The 22,030-nt window shown below is 45.0% G+C and overlaps 1 protein-coding gene across 2 annotated transcripts in view; it reads right to left on the bottom strand.

The window, feature by feature from the left end:
* CRY1 (cryptochrome circadian regulator 1) overlaps window positions 1-17,906 on the bottom strand; it is a 126,803-nt gene extending 108,897 nt beyond the window's left edge. Inside the window, exon 1 of one of the 2 annotated variants that reach the window (XM_086921610.1) lies at window positions 16,998-17,906. In XM_086921610.1, coding sequence (XP_086777736.1) covers window positions 16,998-17,155 — 158 coding nt within the window. In that variant the 5' untranslated portion in view covers window positions 17,156-17,906. The remainder of the gene's footprint in view (window positions 1-16,997) is intronic. The other variant, XM_086921617.1, reaches the window with a different exon arrangement.
* Between the last annotated feature and the right edge of the window lie 4,124 nt (window positions 17,907-22,030).

Genomic DNA, 22,030 nt, shown 5'->3' with positions numbered 1-22,030 from the left:
TCTTACCTACACATGACACATTAATTACAGGAAAACTAAAAGCAGCTTGCATGTAACCCTAGATATCTCAGCAGTTTGTGTCGGTTTACTCACAAAAGTTCTGCGATTAAATCAATTATTTGCATTAAAAAAATGATTATTTAACTAGTTACTGCAGATGAGCATAGGTACCCAATCTCAGCGTTTGTTAAATTTTAATTCAATCAGCAGTCATAAACTATGCTAAAACACCTTAATATTGATTGAAACGATTTAGTTTTCCTTGTGCACCGTATTTCTGGAAATCATTTTACCAGGAATTAGAAAAACATTGACCAGAAAGTAGGTCGTTACCCCGGAAACCAGATGAGTGTCTGAATTGGCTGACAGACTAACCTACTTTACAGTATTTTCGACTTAGTGCCATTTACTTGACTTTTTATGCTCCTATTAAAAAAAATCACCGGTATTCAAGTTAATACTCTAAAGGACCCGCACTGTAAATTGCATTAAACTCCGAAAAACATCAAAAAGGTAACGACGAACGTCAACTTAAAAAAAAACCCGGAGAATCTGTGTCTTTTTACAAGAACCGATTTAACACTACCTGGGAAAGATAACTGCACTTAAAAAGATGAACAGGGCTCAAAACATTAGTTGAAAATTAGGTAGACAGTGATTGGGAACAATTTTAAGAAACCTCTATATATTTTTTCATGGAGTAATGGACACAAACTCGTAGAAAAACTCCTTAAGACAACAACATGCACTTTGCAAGCCACATATGAAGGTTGATGCGCTAACCATAGACAGCATATACTACACGTTATCTGCGTTATCTGTATGAATTATTGGCACACTACAACCACACCGACATCTTGAGCTGTCCCACTTGTAATTAAGTGGTGACATGAACCATACATGCTACTGCCACGTATATACAAAAACAGGACTAACTTGACAGAAGGCACTGTACGAATTCCCAGATACATTTTAAAAACGTTGAAAAATACCCTGACAAATTATTTTTTAAAGCTATTTGGTTGTCACCAGAATACTGTTATAAAAACAAGATGTGGTGTTCCGAAAACATTATTTATTTATTTAGGTACAAAAGCATAGGCGGGTACCCTGGAAGGGGTGTCCTCAGCCAAAGAAAGTCCTGGCATAGGGAGCAGCTTCTTCACTGTAGGAACAGCCAAGAATTGAGTGGTTTCTTGAAGTGTTTTAAATGGGGAAATAGATGACTGGAGCTGGAGGAGGGTAGCAGAGTTCCCAAACTAAAGGCTTAACTACCCCATGCATTTACAGTGGCTTCTAAAAGGCTGGGGCCAGTTGGAAAGGGAAACAGTTAACACCTGAGCGGCGCTCAAAGCTTAGATGACTTGAGTGAGTGAGTCACTCCGCTCACCTGGCAGAACTGAGTCCCTTCCATGAGCTGAGGTGGGTGCAGGGTCCATTGCCAGCCCTGCCTCACCCACAGAGACGGGTGCACAGGTCAGACTCATGCATATGGGATTGGTAATGGAATATCAATATTTTAGCTATAATGCTGCAAAAATATAGTAGCACAAATATCAACAATCAACTATCAATAAGGTACGTTTATAGAGTTAATTATAGGATTACTATACTTCAATTAATGTATACATATCATGACAATATATGTATATCTTCAAGTTACACATATGTGGCATAAGTATACTTACCAATATTTGCTTATCACTACAATAGTTTGGTCGATGATACTTTTGCTACAATATTCTTTAGATCGATGTTTCAATAGTCAATACTCTTATAAACAATCAACATAGCACACAACTCACTGCAGCACAAGTACAAGGAGGGGATAGGAAGAATATGTGAGGTGTAGTCAAACCGAACACACTACGGAGACAGCAGAAGGGGCAAGAGCGGATTCGAATGGGAACCCTTGATGCTAAGAATCAGTAGGAGAAGGGACAAGGGCAGCACATGATATAATAGCACTGCAGAGACATGTGTGACGTTTGACTATGACACAGGCAATATAAGCTGCTAAAGGGGATACATAGAAATGAGGTCAGATTGAAGCTGCTCTGGCAAGTGTTGTTGGGTTTGAAATCCAAAAAGAACCCAATTTCCATAAAATAAATGTTTACAAAAATCCCAAATCAACTGCATGTTCTACCTAAAATAACTCAAAGACCAGCATAACATCAAATATTCTCAAAAATACTGAAAGGGATAATAAAAATGCAGAAATACTGATAAATTCACATAACATTTTTCAAATAACACTCATTAACCTGTTAATGTCTTTCTGTGAAGTAAAAACAGCAAATATTTACAATGCTATAAAGGAAAATAACATAACATAACATAGTTACCAGGCAGAAAACTATCTTGCCTTCAACTGCAGATTTTTAAACATATTGAAGTTGCTGATGAAATTACTGGGAGCAACAATAAATGCCATGTCCTTGGCACAGCCTAGAAGTAGTAGAGGTTTTATCCAAGAATACACAATATGGAAAAGCTAAAAGGGACCGAGATCAACGCAAAATACAATGTTAAAAAAGCAACTTCTGATCACTGCAGCTGTTTGTAGGTTCAAGAAGAGATCTGAGTGCAGTGAGATGCCAAAAATTACTAACAATATTGTATTGTATTGTATTGTAATTGCATTTATATAGCGCTTACCACCCCTGACTAGGCATCAAAGCACTTTTTCGGCGAGTAGCACGCTACTCTGGGACCCATAGAGGATTAGTGTTGAATTAGTATAGTGAAACATGCAAGTACATTTTAAGTAGTGGATATGTTAGTCAGTTATTTGGAATAATATGTGCCTTTGCAATCAATAATACTGTGAATATACTATTTTGAATGACTGCATAATTACCTGCTGGCTTTAGGATATTATATCATGCATGCAAAGCAGAGTTAGGAGTTCGACTTGAGTTAAAAAGATTTTAGATATAGAGGGATTTACCTTAGGGAAGTTAGAAGGCATGCGTAGATGTACCGCACTCAGAAAAAAGCAGAGATGAACCTGATTTACATCTTTACCTAACATATACTCATAAGTGCCAACTAAGGGTGCCTTCAAGAACAAGAAAGGTTGATTTAATTTAATTAAGTCATAATGGCAATTCAAAGTGATGTCAGTGGGTGTGGCATGTTGATGTTGCCCAGGGTATTCTACGGAATGATAGTATATGTGAAATATGTTGATGATGTCAACCTTATGGTGCTCGACCCTGGCCCCTTCTGGTGTTCGGGGGTATACAAGTCGGAGGTGGGTATAAATGAGTTTTCAAACGCACCCTGAAAAGTGGGCGGAAAAGTAAACTCTCAGGGAATGGTCTTGGGTGACCCAAAGCCACAGACCGCACTCCTCAACAGTCGTGTTGAAAATGACTGGTAGAACCCTATTTTTTCTACGTTTGATATTTATGTAAAGAGTGTTTGTGAGTGCACAGCACTCCGACTGCTCACGCCGAAGGGGTCTACCGCTCACGTTCCTTCTTTGCAGTGACAAACAGCACTGATTTTGCTACCTCGGCTGCATGGAGCTGTTGAATGCCTTTCATGCACTTGGCCTTGGCGGCAATGCAAAGAGACCATCTTATCCTTACTCAGGCAGCTGTAGGGCAGGAATAGATGAGGAACGAAAGAACACTAGAGAAGGCAGCACGTGGTTTGGTGTCATGGAAAACACCAAACCAAAGGCAGTAGAGAAATTAACAAATGCACAGTACAAGGTAGAGTTCCCATCACCATCAGTTTCAAAGCCATTGGGTTACACAAAATGAAGCAGGCCTTTCTAATTAATCAGGGAAAAAAGCAAGAGAGTCTGTTCTTTAAACCAAACAGTGAAGTGGACTAACAAATGCTTAAAATGCAGTTTCTGGAAGGTATCGATTAGGGCCAATAGCTTGAGGGGAGAGTGTGTGGACATTTCTAAAACACTAATGCAGGTAATCAAATAATCATAATAGGGAGTATAGAGAGCAAGGCCATTGTAAGAGAAACCCGAAAGAAGTGTGCTACCTGAACCCCCCTTTAAGCTCCACAAAATGAATGCTCTTCAAGTAATATCTACAATAGTCCCTCCTGATTAATATTTCTCTGTTGGATGTAAGGTGCTGCGATACAGTAGAGTGGTGGTGAATGCAACCACCTCACTTGCGTTTCGTGTTCTGGGCCAGTCTCAATATCAGAAATACGATGGGAAGAGAGTGCATCGGGGTTGCCATCTACACCTGTACATTGCCTATCCACCACTGCGTAGTGCGAGAAGAGGTGTGTGCATCGGTAGGCGCTGCTTGTCACACAAGTACCTGTGGTTGCTGATGTTGGAACCCAAAGCTGAACATCTGGACACATCCTTTCAGGACCCCCTCAGGACAGGTAGGCACAAAACCCCTATTTTAAAGAAACTCCCACAATGCCCATCGCCCACCACAAGGAAATGTCAGAGTGAAGAACTCTACCATTCCCACAGTCGGGTGGCATGTACTATTGTCCACACTCAGCTGATACGGGGCGCCAAATGTGCCGCTTTTTGTAGCTTGCGGCGAAAGAGAGCAGTTCTAAAGAAGAATGAAAGGACACCTTGAGGTATCTACCTCTCACTATATGAACGCGCTATAAGGTGTGAAAGAGAAGTTTTGTCTGTGGCTGGTGGTCTGAGGCTTCAGCATGGGATGTGCCCTACAAAAGTCAGCTAAGAAACACATTTGCATTCAATAGTGGACACCTGCAGTTAAACAACCAGGAATGTACAAATGAAAACCATGCTGCGAACCTGCCTTGGTGTTTATTTCTTCGATTAAGCCCCATTAAAAGTAAACACATATTGATAGATCAGGGGAGAGAGGCACAGGCAGAGTATTAATTGCCCAAGATCAGACAGTTTGGTAAGGTTTGAGACCCAAGATTGTAAAGCAGTACTGCTTGTCGCAAATGCTATTAGTTTATCACCACAGTACGGTCTGTTGAACAGGGCATGAGAGTGGACACTGTCTCCCTGCCCTCTGATGAGGTAATGTCCATTCATTTTTTTTTTTTTACTAGAAAATTATTAACAGCTTTTACATTTAAAAAAAATAAGGAAAGAAGAATAATTGGGGAAGAAGAATATGTTTAAAAGTTGATTGCCATAGAGCCCGCAAATGTGGATAAGTAGGCAGGCTGAAATGTGGATAAGTAGGCAGGCTGAAATGTGGATAAGTAGGCAGGCTGAAATGTGGATAAGTAGGCAGGCTGAAATGTGGATAAGTAGGCAGGCTGAAATGTGGATAAGTAGGCAGGCTGAAATGTGGATAAGTAGGTAGGCTGAAATGTGGATAAGTAGGCAGGCTGAAATGTGGATAAGTAGGCAGGCTGGGATTAAACAACATTTCTCCAGGTTCCAAAGTTTCCAGTTATCCCACTAGACTACAAGTGGGGCGGCAATGATTATGGTGGAAAGGCCAGGGGGCTACCCTTCCCTGTGAAATGTCACTGTATGTCTGGCTTTGCCCAGATTTATCATATAGTGTTTATTTCAGTAAAGGGGTAAAACCAGGATTAGTTGTTAAGTCTAGTGGTGGTATCTCCCCACCCAGTGACTTGCCCACCTCGTTAGGAGTCCTGTCATTGTGTTTTTATTGGAATGTCTGTACTGTGCCAATTACTAAGCTCCTCCCTATTTCATTCCAGTTGGATGATATTTATTTTCTAAACGTGTCTCTCCAGCATTGCCAATAGCGATCAGGCAAAGCTTACACCGGGAGTTGGAAAATAGACTGAAAGTCAAATACAGTAGGACATTGCAATCACACTCAATACGCTCAGTGTAAACTTTTACAAATATGTAATTCAGCGGAGGAGGCTCAGGTATGAAACTCCCAAAACGTGCCCTGCCACTCATAGTCCTCCTGCTGCTCAACACATTTTTTGATGGGTCTGCATGCGCAAAGTACCCACACGCATACATAGTGTCTATACAGGGTCCTAGTGTCTCCATGAGTGCACTGTGTCTTGAAAAGTGAGAATGAGAAGTTGCCACCCGAAATGGTCATGTTGTGGTCCCCCGAAAAGTCTTCCATAGTGACATGAGAAAGAGACCATATTTGCCTATGCAGATTCTTATTGTACTAAATGCAGAAATGATATGGCTGTACACCAGTGAAAAGGCAATACTGCATACATCATGGATGGCACAAGAACCTATGGTTGAAGGAGGGTGGCCATAGCTATAGTCCTTCTCTCCGTTCATTGATCAAGACCTAAAAAAAAGAAAAACCTCCTCCCCACCAGATCTCCATACTCTGTAATTGTTGTAATCCAAATGATGCAAGAATGTCACCAGAGCCAGGTGCATTTTTTTTTTTACTTTACTTCATGCTTCCGGCAGAAACCTCACCAGGACCTAGAGGCATCTTGTTCAGCCTCCAGAAATACTCTCTCTGCCTGAACAGTCACTGGCGGATCCGAAAGGGTTGAAACGTTCGACGCAGTGACATCACACGCTCTATGTACCAGCTCACTTATTTCAAAAATGGGAAAACGCAGGATACCACACGATTATTAAAAAAAAATAAAAAACCTCTCTTGTGTCTCCGTTCGTTCTCCCACGCACCGTGCCCCCCCCCCTCCCCTCCGAGTAAGTGGGTCTCCTTCTCTCTCAGGCGCTGCCTCGTTTCTAGGACGCTGACGTCCTTTGACAAAACAGGCCCCTGCAGAGCACTCAAGAGCCAAACAGTCACACAACAACCTGCAATGTCCTTCAGCCTTTTTTCACTCACACTCAGTGCTTTAAATGGATGTACAGAAGTGCAGGTACTCACTACTTAGAGTACCTGTTTGCTCCCGTTCAAAGTACAGGTACTCAGTACCAAACAGCACCTAATACTGCCAGTACTTCATATAAAAAGTTATTAGCATGTTATTGACTTGTGAAAGGATCTGCTTCAAAATCCTTCTTTTCACCAGAAGTACAAATCGATACCAGTAACAGATCTAAACGCAAGATATAACAATGGAAGTAAACACCTCATATTAGCAAAAAAAAGAAGCCCTTGCTGGAAAGAAGAATGAAGAAGAATGAATATGTCGGCGAGCTACCCACTCTCCCATTGAAAATGTGGGGGCCATCACTTGGAAATGAGGTGAGGTTTGTCCCTTCCATCCGGGCTGCAAAGGGGACAAGAGAATTAAGTTTAAAGGATAATATGTAGAGGCGCCACTGGCTTTTCCAGCGTCTTGCCAGAATCTTGCAGGCAGCTGCTAGTGGTTACCCGAGGTGACCTGGGGACATCAGGCCTGTGCATCTCAGATGCAGCTGCACGAGCTCCCAACACGAGCGCTGGTAGCGCAGCTTCCGCGCCACGCCCAAGCGGCGGTGAAATGAGGACGTGCACAACCCTGAGGCTGTGGGCTTGCATAATCACCTCGATTTCCAGATACACCTGGCGCACATTTACAGCCATGTGCCTGTATTCTACAACACTGTGAATTCAGTGAGCCGAAAACAAGCATTGCTAAAGTCAAGTCATGTCTATGCTAGATTTATTGGCTTTATCAATTTTTTTTTGTCATGTTGTACTGCGGCGCGACTACCGAGCAGCATGGCTGATGGTGAAAAATAAAAAATGCCACACTATTGTACAAAATGGTAAAAAACACAACGACAAAGCCAAATAGTTCAACTGTTCGACTAAGCCCATGTTTTTTAGGCCTGCTCCTGCTTTGTTGCTTGTCCTGCTTCAACCCATCAGGAATGCACTGAAAAGCCAATAGATCTTGTCTATGGGGATGTACTTGCTTGTTTTTTAGCCATATTGTACAGCAGCGCGGCTGGTGTGCAGCACGGCTAAAAGTTTAAAAAAAACGATGACAGGTCCAAAGCCGGCCACACCATCTCACTTTTAAAGAAAAACTTTTAAAGCACAAAAGCTGTACTGAAGAGCAACATGACAAGAAAATTGACAAAGCTGCGGCTGCTGTGCAGCATGGATAAAAATTGCTAACAAAGCCAATAGATTGTGCATAGGTGAGACCTATTGGCTTTTCAATGCTTGTTTTTTTCTGGCGGGAGGGGACAAGCAACAAAAAGGTGTGGGGAGGGCAATCAAGAATGCAGGAGGGGACTAGGTGGGTGGCAAGCAAGAACGCGGGATGGTGCAAGCAACACAGGAAGAGGGAAAGGTTTAGAATGCTAGCAAGAATGCAGGAGGAGGGGGATACTAACTAGGAGGTGGTAAGCAATGAGGGGCAAAAGCAAACGAGCAACATTGACAGGGTAAGCAGCCACAGGGCAAACACAACAAAGGGGCAAGAAAGACAGGGCAAGCAACAGAAATGGGGCAAACATATGCATTACGGAACCCTACCACTAAAATGTTTTAAAAGTATCCACTTAAGCACACGAGCAGTAGAAACACACCTGGCACTGAAAGGAACTAGTACTTGGGTCATGATCTAGGGAAGGGACAAACACAAAGACGAAGTGAAGCTGGCATGCGCTGACCACATTTAATCAAGGAAATGAAAGTGACAATGAAGCCAACCGATGGTATGAAATGGGCGGCCTCTAAGCCCCTTGTACATAAACAATATAGCTTGCAAATTATAGCCCATATGGTGCCTTAGGCAACACCTAAAAATGAGTTTAGCGATCAGAGATCCAACCACATTCATTGGTGTCTACCAAAGTGGGAAGCACATGGGTGTACCTGTCATATATGTGCGCTCTATTACATCTTCGCCTCACATTAAAGCCCTAAATTAGCAGTACTTAATTTGAGCCACTGGTTGCATGTGGAGCTGCAGGTGGTTTCCACCGGCATTAATTTTAAGGACCAGCACCACAAATGTTTCCCCATTATGCCTTCACCAAGAGCAAAAGAGAGAAAAACATAAAAAGGGGAACATAAGGAAGAATAGGAAAGAAGGAAAAACAGTGGCAAAGAAAGCATGGATGAAAGAGAATGTGAAAGGGTGAGATAAAGGGGCAGAGAGTGTTTAGGCTTCTGAACAAAACTGTGGGCCCCGGCACTTAATCGTTCACAAATTAAGCAACGCTAATGAGTAACCCTGGCCCTGAGCATGGTACGCGTTGTGTCGTATGTACATATCTCAGAGCTTTGTCCCTTGCCTTGCACCTATTGTGGAATTGATATGTAACCTTAGGGTCTTAGGTTCAAATCCTGGAAGAACACTCAGCCTTTCATCCTTCCGAGATTGATAAAACGAGTGCCCATGATTTGGGTAATAAATAGGAGTGGTGAACAAATTCAAAATTATTTATTACGTTTAACAAAAATTTCGTAATAATGTGAACAAACTAATCACATAAGGCGGTTCAATGTAATACAAATATGACTCAAAGTAAGTAACCAAAATGAAATTGTGTATTTATTAGGAGCAAGTCTGTAAAGATATACAACTTTTTTATAAACCGAGAGAGTCTCAAAATAATTGTTACAGCTGCACAATTCTCCCAAAATTCAGCACTGAAAGTGGAGCAAATCGTAAACTGTGCTGTGTAAATGTAGCAATTGAATCACTCTCTGCCCATAATCCAAAATCGGGCTGTCTCAGTTGTCTGTGAGGCCCAAAGACTTCAGTGAACCCCCTCAGCTGCTTTCCCATATAACAGAAGGTGTTTCTGCTGCTTAGAGGTTTTAAAGAAAAGTCCTCCTTACCTGCTAGAAACAGTACATTATGTTAATTCAGGCCTGATGAGCTCTCACCTGAATTATGCAAATGGCCTTTTCCTTGTGTTCCCTCTTGTGCTCTACAACGCTTACATTTGGGTCAGAATTGTGCAGCTCGTGCTCTCCTTGGCCTACCATGTAAAGTCATCTTTTATGGACTCGTATGGTCATTGTGGTGGATTTCGGTAGAAAAAGCTTATTTTCTTTAAAAGGTTTTGTGTTTTGGGTCAGGGCACTAGGACGTGACCATACACTCATCACTGGTCTATCTTCTTGAAATTCCTAAAATAAAGAAGGCCCTGCAAGGGGGCTGATCCTTTGCATACCAAGAAGCAACACAATTGAATTCTCTTCCTTGGGGGCATGAAAAGCAGGACTTATGTAAAGAGTTTTAGGGAAAACCTTAAAACGTGGTTATTTTCACAGGAAATTGACTTGCCCTTTAATTTTGTCCTTCTGGCAATCTTCCACTTTAGAAATACAAATGCAAATGCAAGTGTTGAAAGCTCAGCATGTACTGCTAAAATTCCAACCTGTACAAGGATGGTCCATTATCAGCCTTCAGAATAGTTGGCAAACCGATGGTATTACAAGTATCATCTAGCCTTTGGAGCACCTGCTAGAAGGCTGTTAATTGCACTATCTCGACAACAAAAATATTGTGCATTAGTACATCAGGACCAGTAAGTACCTCCTACCTTGGAGTAGACTGACATCCGTCCATGTTTTAGTGCATGCTTCCTCCATTTTTACTGGAGTGGGCTGTTCTGTACTCCCCGATGCTAGGCTTCACTGTCATTCAATCGCCCTCTGGTTTACTAGTGTGAGTATGCCAGGGAACCATACACCTTCCTTAAGTTTAGCCTTGGTTTTGGTAACTCACTGTTGACCATGTGGTCTGTTAGTGAATGTGGAATGATGCTCTTGTTCCTTTTAGAAGAGCTTCGCTCTTGGAGGTGCTGATTTCACTGTACACTCTCTATAGCGTAAGAAGGTAGAGTCCACTAACATCATCTCTTTCATTGGTGTGGGACAGACATGTTTCCACTGCGTGTTCTCCGTTCTGGAGACATTTATAAGGAGATATTTTCAGTTCAGTGTCTTTGAGCAATAGAGGTTTGGCGCAAGCCACATGTATAACACAGCTTACATTTTGAAATGGTGTTTAGAGCACCACCATAAAAGAAAGTATCAAGGTCCATATATTCAGTAGCTCCTTTTAGTTGTGTTCAACAGCACCTCGTAATCAGTACACGAAGGCTAAAGGAAAGTTACATATTCTTTATTCCAAAATTCCAACTTGAGCAACAGCAGACACGTGTTTCATCATGAAACGACTTTATTAAGGCTTTTGGAAACAGTTCTGAGGAATACTCATACGGTAGTAGACGGTATGTATTCCTTAAGTGGATAGAAAGTGTCCAATGGGCCGTCGTTATGCACAAATCTTGGTACAGAATAAATGTATTCTATCCATGGAAGAGCATGCAATTTTGGAGCTAGTACCTTGGTAAATCATTAGCACTCTCGAATGAGTGAAAAAAAAACGCCGGTCCCAATGTGCAGTCGTCTGAAACCATAGCTTACATGTTCCTATGAATTGTCTCTTGGAGGGTGGCGGGTTGCCATGCCTTTCCGTGGATGTCTCAAGCGGTAGTCAGAATATTGAAGCCAGACTTGTATGACATGCTGAAGCTCTAATGACTGAAGGGATTCCTCATTCAGTCAGAAGGATGGGGTAGATGATGTGCATTTCCTGCAGAGATGGACAGAAGGGACTTGTGACCAGTGACCACAAATCATGCAGGGGTGAGTCCTTGATGGCCTGGGGTGCTTTCTGTTGAGAAATTCCCCAGGGCTATTGGGTTCTATTTTTGGTCAGAGTCCTCAAGGGTTCGTATATCATAGTAAGGTTGTGGACCAACCGGCTATCCCTAAGAAGCTTTACTCCTCTGACACATTCTGTGGTGAAGGTCTCTCTTTATTTGGGAACTTAATTTCTATGCACAGCTGTATTGATCCTGGTAGCATAGGTTTTATCATTAGCACCATGGGTGACATCCACAGCGTGGGACCAGAGATATTTTTAATCTCTCCCAGGTCCTCTAGCTTCTGGAACTCTGCCTCCACCAAAGGTCTAATGTGAAATGGCATGAAGCTTGAATTGATGCTTCTCACTGCATATATTTATGTGAATTAAATACTAACAACTATATTCTTTAATGCTGTGACTACTTTAACCCGAAGTGGCTTCTTTGCTTGCCTGAATGGATTATTCATTCATGTATTGCCACTTTAAGAATTTTCTGAAATGAACATCTCCATGAGCCACTGTTGTAGTATTCTATCATTAGCAATTTAAGGCTAGATTGCAAATTAATGGGGATGTGCCAGGAAGTGGCACGACCATGTGAAGTCAACGCACAAGTGGCACTGCTAACAGACCATACCTTCACCCCTTCCAGTCAAGAGCTAATCATGTAAAACTCTTTTAATAAGCCAAGCCCAGACACAAATATATAAAACTTTGAAAGCTAAAGTTCTTTGGTATGACTGGAACAGATAGGCACCCTTGCAGTCAATAATTTGATACACTTTCTTGTATAGCACAAACACCACACTTAACCACCTCGTTGTATAGAAGGGAACTGATGCACATTAACAATATGTTGATCTGACCAGTAACCCACAATTGTATTAGGTATTTCAATTCAGGTGGCCTGGTTCCAAAGCCTCTGAGTTGTGAGACTACATTTTCTCCATAATGACGCGTATGCAAAATCGCTAATGCCAGTCCACCGTCTCTAACATTCAGTGAGTCGCATAAGAACCTCTCAAAGTCCACAAAGTTTGGATCTGCTATGTCCAGACTCAAGCACACCAATGCAAAAGATGACCGGATATTTCACAATGACTGTAGACAATGTTTTTACATCTGTCTTTGGAGAACTGGCACTGCACTTGGTTTTAACCAAAGTACTTCTCTGACGGATGTTTTCTCCTATCCACAAGTTGGTTTTACACGCATTCTCATCAACGACACAGCCTCAGAGCTCTTATAAAGCACCTCTGTCCTGATATTATACACTAGTGTGGGATTGCAGATGCACCCTGGCCCTCTCATGATGCACCTCTATCTTGAACCACATTATACACTAGTGTGGCATTACAAACGCACCCTGGGCTTCTCATGATGCACCTCTATCTTGAACCACATTATACACTAGTGTGGCATTACAGACACGCCCTTGGGCCTCTCATAAGGCACATCTATCCTGAATCAAGTTAAACACTAGTGTGGTATTACAGACACCCCCTCAGAGCTCTCATAATGCACTTCTATCCTGACTTGCATTATACACTAGTGTGGTATTACACACACACCCTCAGAGCTCCTGTGATGCACCTCTACCCCGACTCGCATTTCACACTAGTGTGGTGTTACACACACACCCTCCGAGCTCTCATGATGCACCTCTATCCTGACTCGCATTAACATACTGGTGTGGTGTTACAGACACATCAAGGTCAGATTGGTAAGGCGGGCACTGGGGCATTGCGTGACGGGCCCATATCAGAGTAGCACTTGTGAGTCGCTTTTTTGGCCGGCGTGATTGCTGATTTGGGCAGTCTTTGTGCTGTTCAGATGCCGCCAGAGGTCCAGTGGGGGCTCGACAGCCTTTACGGGGCAGATAGGCCCCTATTTCCTCCCTTTTACTAAAGGGATAGAGGCAGGGCTCGAGTTGGGGGTACACGCGGGTGGACGGCGTACCCCCTCTCTTTTCACTGGGTGGACGCCGTCCCCCCTGCCAAGAAGCTGGGCCCCACAGAAATAAGCTGAACGTGTTCCCGTGTAATTTTCAGACACCAGGACACGTTGAGTATGTGACGTCATGGGGTCATTTGCATATGGTCAGTCCCCCCACTTCTTTTTATAGAACTTGTGCCCTGGATGGACGTGTTATTCCCAGTCTCCAGCTGGACAGGCCCATTAATGAATGTAGATTGAGAAGGGGCAGGAGGCCTGAGAAAAAGGGGCCTCACTTATATTCAGGTGTGGTTCATCATTGTAATCTAATCTGTGCGCAATTAGCCCTGGCAACATTTGCATGTATTATCTCAGTGAAGTTAAGAAAACATGCGTCTTTAAAGAGACCTCCCCCCTACCCAAACATTCTTTTCATTATAACTAAAACACTGAAGCAGTGTTATGCGAAAAGGTGTAATCCGCAAATGTGGGACACTTTTTAAAGGCATTTGTGATCCCAATCCAATGCTGAGACACCCTCAGAACTCTCATAATGTACCTCTATCCTGAATTACAGTATGGACTGGAATCTCAATACTGAAAACAGTCACAGAATTCTCAGCACGTACCCCTATATCGACTTGTACTTTGCAAGTGTACCTCTGTGCTGAGACGATATAAAAAATTGTCTTTGTCTCCACGCATTTCGCCATGGTACTGGAAGAAGTCCCTCTTTCCGGTATAGCAGTCCATGGGGTCAAGGCACCTGCGTAATTCACAGGTTCAAATTCAAAACCAGAACCAAAGAATTAAGCAAGAAGAACAAGTCATGGACAGCCAGGGGACGATTTACGTCAGTGTGTTATACGAGTCTTCCCTCTGGTGTCTGCACATGGCCAAGAGAGGTTGTTAAATCACTGGAGCGACTCTCTCCTCTCCTCCTTTCTTCTCCTTTTCTTTTCTCCTTTTTCTCTCTATCCTTCTTTTTCTATTTTTGAAACTTAAAAGCAAAAATGCTCCTTTTAATATGGTACTATATGATTTTATCTTCCTCTTACATTGGTTTTTACTCTCGCAGTTGTATGATGCATTAGATTTTTCACCATTTGATTCTTACTTTTTATTCCTCGTTATTCTATGGATTTGTACTTCATGCTCCTTTTTATATTTCTGTACCATGTTTTCTCTTTCTATTTCAATAAAGCTTTCTAAACAAACCACTGGAGCGAATGGATAGAATTAGAGAAACCATTTGATGCTATAACAGGAGGAGCCAGCAAACAAGGGGTCCAGGATGTAGACGCAGGGCATGGTGTTGGCTTCCTGGATTAGTCCCTGGACCTGCTTCAGGGATGCGTGTGTACGTGTGTGTATAAACCTCACACAATGGCTACTCGGGCCAATAAAATGTCTCGGTTGGATAAATCACCTGCTACAGAGCAACTGAGGTTAAGTGATGTTCACCGATTTTGATCCCGGCAAGTTTACTTTGGGGTTAAAGTCTCACTTACTGGTCACAACATACTATACCCATAACAGTGCTCTGGGCTCTCATGTACTGGCTGCATGTACGTACGCATATGTGTAAACACCATTAAACACCTACACAATAAAAATGTTCAATGCTAAAGCAGACATTTGTGTATCATGCATAACGCAAACATGCATGTCCAGTTAAAGCTCAGGAGTTGATATACGGCTCGCAGAGGTGTGCTCTGATAGCCAGAAACTGGTCCTAGGATGCTTGATTCCGGTCCAGGGAAGACATGGCTTGGCAGTTCCGGCTGGACTGTTCCCATGAAGCACAGGGTCAAGACTGATTTGCATATGGCCATGTTTGAACTGGGGTGGTTTGGTGAGCAAAATACCGATGGATTATACCCAGATCTGTGACTGGGGGTGAATGTTTTGCCATTGTGCAACATTCCGTCGATCATCTTGTGTGTTTTGTTCTACCACGCATAATACAGGTTACAGGTACCCCCCCTGTAGGGTAACTACCCCGGTTCGTGTTCCTGCTGCAGAGATCTGTGTGTAAACTTTCGGTCACAAGTTCTGATACAAGTCAGAAAGCCCAGCGCCATAAAACGCTTGTTACAGTGATCTGTTTGTAACTGCACACTACTCATCTGAATGCCAGCAGGACCACATCAGCCATTTTAACCTCTGAAAATAAACAGGAATAGTTCATTTGGACTGAGTAACAACATTAGCTTATATAAATTGCTTGGTTGAGCTTTTATTATCTTTTAAACAAAAGCAAATTTGTAACACCATTTCGTACCCAAAATTACCTATTTTTTTATTTTTTCGAATTGGGATGTAACATACCAAGCATATTTAACCTATTCCTCACCCTCAGCCCGTCCCTACATGCCCCCCAAACTCAAACTCTCAAATACGTATTTAAGCGTTAAATATAAAAAGGGGTGAAAATGAGGGTTATTGAAGGGTACCAGATTCTAATGCGCAACGGAATCGCGTTGTGTAGAATTTACTTTTATAAGAAAAAATGAGCAAATGGGAGTGAAAATCAGTACTTGCCATTCTGAAGAGGGATTGGTGGAATGCACAACCACATAAACTCCAACAAAAATTCTCCGAACCCAGAGGTTTATTTGTAACACGTCACTCACATCAGAGTGATATACGAATGAGCACCGTCAAGCCCTTCAAAAAGCTGACCACAAAATAAATGAAATCATTGTATCCATTCAGGATACAGCGCTGGAGGGCGCCATGTAAATCCCCCTGTATCTTTCCAGGGCGGAATCCATTCTATTGTGTGGTGATTCATTTGAACTGTACAGGTGTGCCCCCACGCCTCTGATAAGGGGACCTAACGCGGGCCCCAAACCTTCAGGATCCCCCTCCCTGCCCAAGGCTAATGAATAAATATGATATATGCGAGACTCGGGACCCTTAACACACTATGCAGGGGCCCTATAGTTGTGTCTTACCTTCTGTCCCTGGCCCCAGGCTATGTGTATGAGACGGCTACTTTGACTGGGAACACGGGGGCTGCCTGTCGCTATCTATACGTCACCGAGGCACCTATGCTCTGTGAGCCCCTGAAGAATCCCGAATATCGCCGGCACATGCGACAGCTGCTGTCAGAGTCGGACTGGCCACCAGGGCAATCTAGCAGTGTCAGAAGGGCTAGCCTAACAGGTCAGTGAGCGGACCAGTTATTTTGGTGTTTGGGGGCAGTTTTAAGGTCTGGTGGGAATGTTACTGTTAATTTCCCTAGACCACAAACATTGCCTGCAACAAGCACACATGCTTGCAGTTTCCCATACAGTGCAAAACTCCCTCATAACTTGGATTTCCAAGTTCAAAACTGCTCTGATGTGTAATGAGCCCCATTTTCAGCTATCTGATAAGCTAATGGGGTCTCTTTTATTTTGGTTCCAGAGCCTATATTCTGTCCCAGTCCTGTGCTGTTTGCTGCTTCCCTGCCAAGGAAGCACATCCCCTGCCCACCTTTGCTTAAAATAAGACGCCCCACCCTCTGGTCTCGAACATTCTGCACCCCTAACCCCCCCCACCCCCCCCAAACTCCCCTCCCATGGGTGGCATACCTCCATCTGTTGATGCCCACGTTGGAGGAACCAGCAAACCAGGGGTCCAGGATGTAGACGCAGCGCACGGTGTCGGCTCCCTTGATGCTGTCCCGCAGCGCCGGGTTGTCGTGCAGTCGCAGCCCCTTGCGGAACCAATGCACCGCGTTGACCCCCATCGTGGGGGGCAGCGAGGGCTCTGAGCGTCGAGGGCCCCGTACGGTCTCCTGCAACCCTTGGCACCGCCGAGCCCGCTCAGTCCCTCTGCTCGCTGCTGCGCCGGTGGTCGGACAGGTAACAGTTCACGGCTGGTAAGATGCGGCGATGGGCAGTGGGGGGCTCGCCCTCGGTGCAGACGTGATGGTGAGAGGGGGTTGGGGGCATGGGGTACCCGGGGTGTGGTGGTATAGGACAGCGGGGGGCAGAGGTAGGTGTAGAGATGGGTAGTGCTGCTGTCGAGCGGCGAAACTGGCTGGAGATACGCGCTCTGGTGTCTGCCAGCCGTACCTGTGCAGGTGGGCAAGAGATGCTGATCACCCCGCGGACTGGCAGGATGAGGGCAGTGGTGATTACCAGCTGGGGCAGCGCACGCGAGCAGGGGTCTCAAACGGGCAGCGGAGCCTCGGCTGTGCTGGCTGGCACCCAGGCGGGCATGGGCCGGTTCCAAAGAGGCAGCGGACAAGGCTGTAGATTGCCAGAAGTGAGTACCAGCCTGGGCGGGGGTACTAGTGCCAAGGGAGGGCTGGCGGTGACCGCAGGGTATTCCAACAGGGAGAGCGCGCGCGCCGGGCTGGTCCTGGGACCCCGCAGGTGACGCCAAGCTCCTGCTCTCAGGTCAGCCAGAGCTGTTATGTAAAGCCAGACACTGGCTCCCATCAGCAGGGGCCGCTGACGTGCGCTGTACGTGCTTCCCTCAGGCTGCCGCTTGATGCGCCTGGCCACGGCTGAGCGCTCACGCGCCATCCCGCGTGGGCTCCTGTTATGGTCAAACCGGTGCTCCGTGATGTGGGCGGCGATCATTATAAGAGGGTGTGCGCGCAGACACATCCGAGAGAACGCTTGAAGCGGACCACAGAACTAGCGCAGTGCCATTGGCTCCACGCGCTGTTCAGCACAGAATGTGTGTGATTTACATTTTTCCTGGCTGGCAGTTCTTAAAAGCAGGTGCTGAGACGGGTCCCTCTCGGGCTTTCCATTTTTGCTCTCACGCTCAGGGTGAGAAAAAAAAATCTCAACTCTGCAGCAGTACCACTGCGCAAAGCCTTTGATGTAACTTCAAATTATAGTTCTTTGACAGTCTCAATCATTTCAAAACTGAAGCATTTTCAATATTATATAATACAAAGTCATAGTTGTTGCTTATTTATCTGAGGCAACTTAGAACCTTTGAGCCAACAGTCCTGGCTTGTTGTAGTGTAATGTTACTTTTTGCATCCTATATCTGGATACAATGTCAGGTACAGCAAAATACCAGTCGGTCATCACACTATGCTAAGCACAGGTTTGTAGCTTATGTGTTTTAAGCCACATCCTTAATTACATCGGTCACGCCCCATTGAGACCCCCCCTTTTATTAGCCCACTTAAAAAAGCCCTACCTGAAGGTGTGTATTTATCAGCGGTACAGCAGGTGCAGAGGCACCGGAGCCCAGGACTTTGACATGCCGATGTTTCTGGGCTTCAAATTCTTAAAAAAACAGAAGACAAAGGCGTTTTTCAGAACAAGAACAGTTTCGTTTACTTAAACAATGCAGCCGGGTGAACAGTTACAGGTAGAGGTCTGAGGACTGTCTCAATTTACATTGGGTTCGGATTAGTCATTTATACATTTTACATCAAGCCATAAACGTATCCGGTGCACCATATATGGAGAGGAATGGTGGTTGCTGCCTTAGAGTCATAAATGAATGGTCAAATGGTTACTATAGGTGGGTCGCAACCTTGCGTGGACACAGTGTGGCCAGTTGTGAATGTGTCCAGATGTTAGCCATGGGGAGAGCATGATCACTATGTGTGCTAGGTAGGGGTGGGCGGCCCGCTACGCTCCATGCACGGAGTATGCGTAGTGACGCCTACTCCGCATTTTGCGGAGCGGGCGTAGCCAGGCGGCACTACGCACGCTCCGCAGACGGAGCGTAGCTGGCCGCCACCCGCCTCCCTCCCGCCCTCCCTAAATACTTTCAATTAAAGGAGTCAAATAATTAAAACGCACTTACCTTGCCCGCCGCTGCCCGCTGCGTCCCCGGGGCTCGCTATCTTCCGTCTTCCGTCTTCTTTACTAATGCGCATGCGCGGGCGGCCGAGCATGCGCATTTTCTCGTGAGAAATGCGCATGCGCGGCCGCCCGCGCATGCGCATTAGTAAAGAAGACGGAAGACGGAAGATAGCGAGCCCCGGGGACGCGGCGGGCAGCGGCAGGCAAGGTAAGTGCGTTTTAATTATTTGACTCCTTTAATTGAAAATATTTAGGGAGGGCGGGAGGGAGGCGGGTGGCGGGGCTGGCGGCCAGTGGTGTTTGCGGAGTGGGGCTACGCGGAGTGAGGAGGTGGGCGTAGTTTCTCGCCCACTTCGCGTAGCTCCGCGAAGCCCCACTCCGCCCACTCCGCCCAGGGTTAGTGCTAGGCCCTGATTGGCTATGTGTTCCTAACTCATGTGGCATCTTACTTTATGGTGTTTTCTGAAGCGTGCACACCACCTTGGGCCATGTGTGCTTTATTGGGGGTAATCTCACCTAACCATTGTGATGTCGCTGCGCCTATCTGTGGGATCGATCAAGAATTTCCTGACTGTGTGTTCGCCTGCCAGCCATGCACACTCCCACCTGTGAACCATCAATCAGGGATCACAGGCCTAGGTCGCAGGACCTGCCTGACTACATTCTTGCGTGTCGAGGTAGATGTGGAGTTCAGGAAGGATGATTTTATTAATAGGGATCAATCAATCAATCATGGAATTGTAAGCACGTTACTCACCCGTGAGGGTCTCACGGCACTGAAGGGGGAGAGAGTGCAGATCCATTCAGCCGAAGTGCCAGGTCTTGAGAGTCTTCTTGAAGGTGTTCAGGGAGGGGGCGCCTCTGACGTCTGCCGGTAGCTCGTTCCAGGGATGACGGTTCATTTCTATCAATATACTCATTGATATCCACATAAACATTCCCCCTCTCAAGCTGATCCTTTAACTACACAATCCAACTCATGCGTTTGTACCATCACTTTATTAGGCTCCTGCTGATCTGTTTGCTTGCTTTGGACTATAGCAACCTTTATAGTTATTTGCATTCTACCTAATTTGAGGACTTTTGGGATGCCTGGTCACCCTGGTGCCCCTACCCCCAACTGGAGGCTTGAACTCAATATCATGCTGCTGTCTCGCAGCTTACTGTCTCTTTGTGTGTGTGCTGTGGATTTACCATTCCAGCCACATAGGCTAGTTTCATTTTAGAATTGAACGTGGGCCTCCATTAGTAAGGAGGCTTTGAGCTTTTAAAGGTGCTGTGGGTGGGGAATACATGCCATGAAGAAAAAATTGGCTGTGGTCTGATGCCCGAGAATGGGGGCTTCTTGACTTAGCGATCAGAAAGCATTGTTTTGGATGTTGGCCCGTGGAACCTGGGTGTCTCTTCTTAAGCAATTCTTGGCCATGCCCCCTCGTCATACTGCTCTGCCCCTAGGGTATGGTCAGCCATCCCCAATTTCAGGGATCACCAGCAGAGCAGGACCCCATGAGATCAACCCTTGATGACGTACTTGGTTCGGGCCCCTAATCAACACAGCTCTCAACCGCTCTGAATTTATGGATGCAAGTAAATAATTTGACCTCCCACTTCTGTCTTTAGTCATTTTTGATAGTGGTTTGGGGGAAGAAGACGGTGAGTGGGTGAACCACTGGGTGTTAATTTTTTGGGATCATTCCTAATTGTGCAGTTTTTGTTTTTTATTTTTACTGCTCAGTTTCGTTTTGTGTTTGCATGAAGGCAATACCTCCCCACACTGTCACACCTCCCAATTGGTGTTGTGGTCCCAGACCCTGTCATGTAGGATTCCATGTCTGTGGCTGCTTCTGCCACATGCTCATCCAATTGCTGGATCCCTGTTGCGGTTGTGTAGCGACCAGCGGACGTCTCTGCTGGATATGGGGTACATTTGGATTCCCCAGTGTTTGGTGCCATCTGCACAGTTGCAGCCATTGCTGCCCCTTAAAGGGCAGTCTTTTTCAATTTGTGGTGAACCAGTTTTTCAGTGTCTCTTTGGGACTGCTTCTGTTTTTCTATATCCTTTTATTGCTTCTTTTTGTGGTAGTGAAATATGTGAGCCTGCATCTACTGCCAGGGTTTAGTATCTAACCCCACTGCGCTGTCCAACCCGATATGTATCTTGGTGGGAAGCCCATTCTAAGAATGTTGTAGAAAAACGTGGCTTGTGAGCCAGTATCAGTCCATGGCTGTCCTGTCTCTTGTCCCTATCGTTTTGTCATTCTATCAAGAATTCGCTTATATTTTCCTCCAATTTCATGGTCTCTGCTATTAGCTCCCCTTACATCTGGGCGGTCAGGGAATATTTCTCTCAGGGTGGTCCATTGCCAGTGCCAGTTGGAGATAAATGCAGCCTCATCGCACTGGCTCTCTCTTAGTGTTATTGCTGGAATGCGGGCTTGGGCGAAAACTGTATTTGTTCGCAAATTAGGCTGCTCAACAGACTCTTGATGTCGCCTATCGCTAGGCGAATACCTGTATTCTTTTTTTAAACATTTAATCAATTTCCTTGCCCCATCCAGCATCAACAGTAACTTCGTTCTTAGTCCCTCTTTGTCCATTTGGTCCCAGGGTATGCATATGACCCAGCCTCACCTTTCTGCAGAAGTGGGCACATTCTCCACCTGGGTGGCTGTGCTGGTTTATCCTCAACATAGCCTTTTCACCTTGTGAGGCATTGCTGCATGTAAGGGAAGTTCCAATTTGAATTTCCACCTTCATGTCTGATGCAATCCTCAGCTACCGCCATGTCCTCGGGCTTAAATGATCCTTCTCTAGACCAAGACCACTTATATTGGTGCCTC

The sequence above is a fragment of the Lissotriton vulgaris genome, chromosome 1_1 (assembly GCF_964263255.1).
Source record: "Lissotriton vulgaris chromosome 1_1, aLisVul1.2, whole genome shotgun sequence".
NCBI lineage: Eukaryota > Metazoa > Chordata > Amphibia > Caudata > Salamandridae > Lissotriton > Lissotriton vulgaris.
Note: the sequence above shows the minus strand (reverse complement) of the source record. Positions and strands in the feature narration are given on the sequence as shown.